Source organism: Lipotes vexillifer, unplaced genomic scaffold (assembly GCF_000442215.2).
Source record: "Lipotes vexillifer unplaced genomic scaffold, Lipotes_vexillifer_v1.1 scaffold371, whole genome shotgun sequence".
NCBI lineage: Eukaryota > Metazoa > Chordata > Mammalia > Artiodactyla > Lipotidae > Lipotes > Lipotes vexillifer.
The window spans coordinates 1253688-1254756 of NW_006786304.1; the positions used below are offsets into that span (position 1 = coordinate 1253688).

Consider the following 1069-nt stretch of genomic DNA (forward strand, 5'->3'; position numbering starts at 1 on the left):
GGCTGGGAGCCCAGTGAATAGTCCAGGTTGGGAGATGGTGGTGGTTGGACCAGGGTGGGGGCCGTGGAGGAGGACAGATGTTGGGTTAGTTTGAAGGCAGAGCCAACGGTATTTGTACACGAGTGGTATCTTGGGAGAGAAGAGTGCGTTTTTGTCCCCGAGCAGCTAGAAGGATGGAGCTGCCATCATCTGAGATGGGGTGGCTGAGGGAGGAGCAGGTTGGGGGAGGGTCAGGAGCTCAGCTCCAGGCAAGGGGGTTGGAGGCATTATAAGACGGGATTATTGGAGGGGATATGCCGAGTTCACAGCCAGAGGGAGAGCTTCAGGCTGGGCCCGGACACCTGGGCGCCTCTGCACGCAGACTTTTCATTCCGTGAGCACGAATGAGATCCCAGGTGAGAGGAGGTGGAGGAAGCCCCGCAGGCTTGGCGTTAAACTGGCACAGACCAGAGTTGAGACTGAAATCCTGCCATCCTGACTGGAGAGAGCTCCCTACTCCCCGCCTCCAGAAGTTCCCCCCTCTCCTACTCCAGCCACCCAACCTCTTTTCCAGTCCCTCCTCCCCTGGGGCCTCCCCAGGATCCAGCAGTGCTGCCTGAGGGGGGGCTGGGGGGCGGGTCTGGATGGTTCAGAGCCTTCTAGCATCTTGGCTTTTACACTGAATGAGATAAGAGCTTCTTGGCTCGGCAGGGGACCTCCAGGACCCTGTTCCATTAAGGCTGATATCGGCCGGCCACCAGATTATTGTTAAATATATTGTCTCTCTCCCCTGGGTCATGGGGCTTCTGCTCCAAGGCATGACCTGACTTAGGTTTGAAAAGGATGCCTTTGGATCCAGGGTGGGTGGGAGGTGGGAAAGGGAAATCATGACAGCGTTAGGGGTCCCCCACATCTTACCTACATCTCTCTCTCCACAGATACACCAGCCCACGGCAAGGGGGGATCTAGCAGCCCGGAGCCTTGGGCCAGAGCCTCCTGCAATCCTCAGGAAGGGGGCTGCCAGGCACCCAAGGAGCGTGAGTCCCCGCCCCCTCCGGCCCTGCAGACCATCCAGCTGCCCCGCCTGGCC

At 59.1% G+C, this 1069-nt stretch overlaps 1 protein-coding gene across 1 annotated transcript in view; it reads left to right on the forward strand.

Annotated features, from left to right (window-relative positions):
* MYPOP (Myb related transcription factor, partner of profilin) overlaps positions 1-1069 on the forward strand; it is a 9632-nt gene that overhangs the window by 4818 nt on the left and 3745 nt on the right. The window contains exon 2 of the mRNA XM_007458675.1: positions 918-1069. This exon is cut by the window's right edge and continues 627 nt beyond it. Within this exon, the coding sequence (XP_007458737.1) occupies positions 918-1069 (152 nt within the window). The remainder of the gene's footprint in view (positions 1-917) is intronic.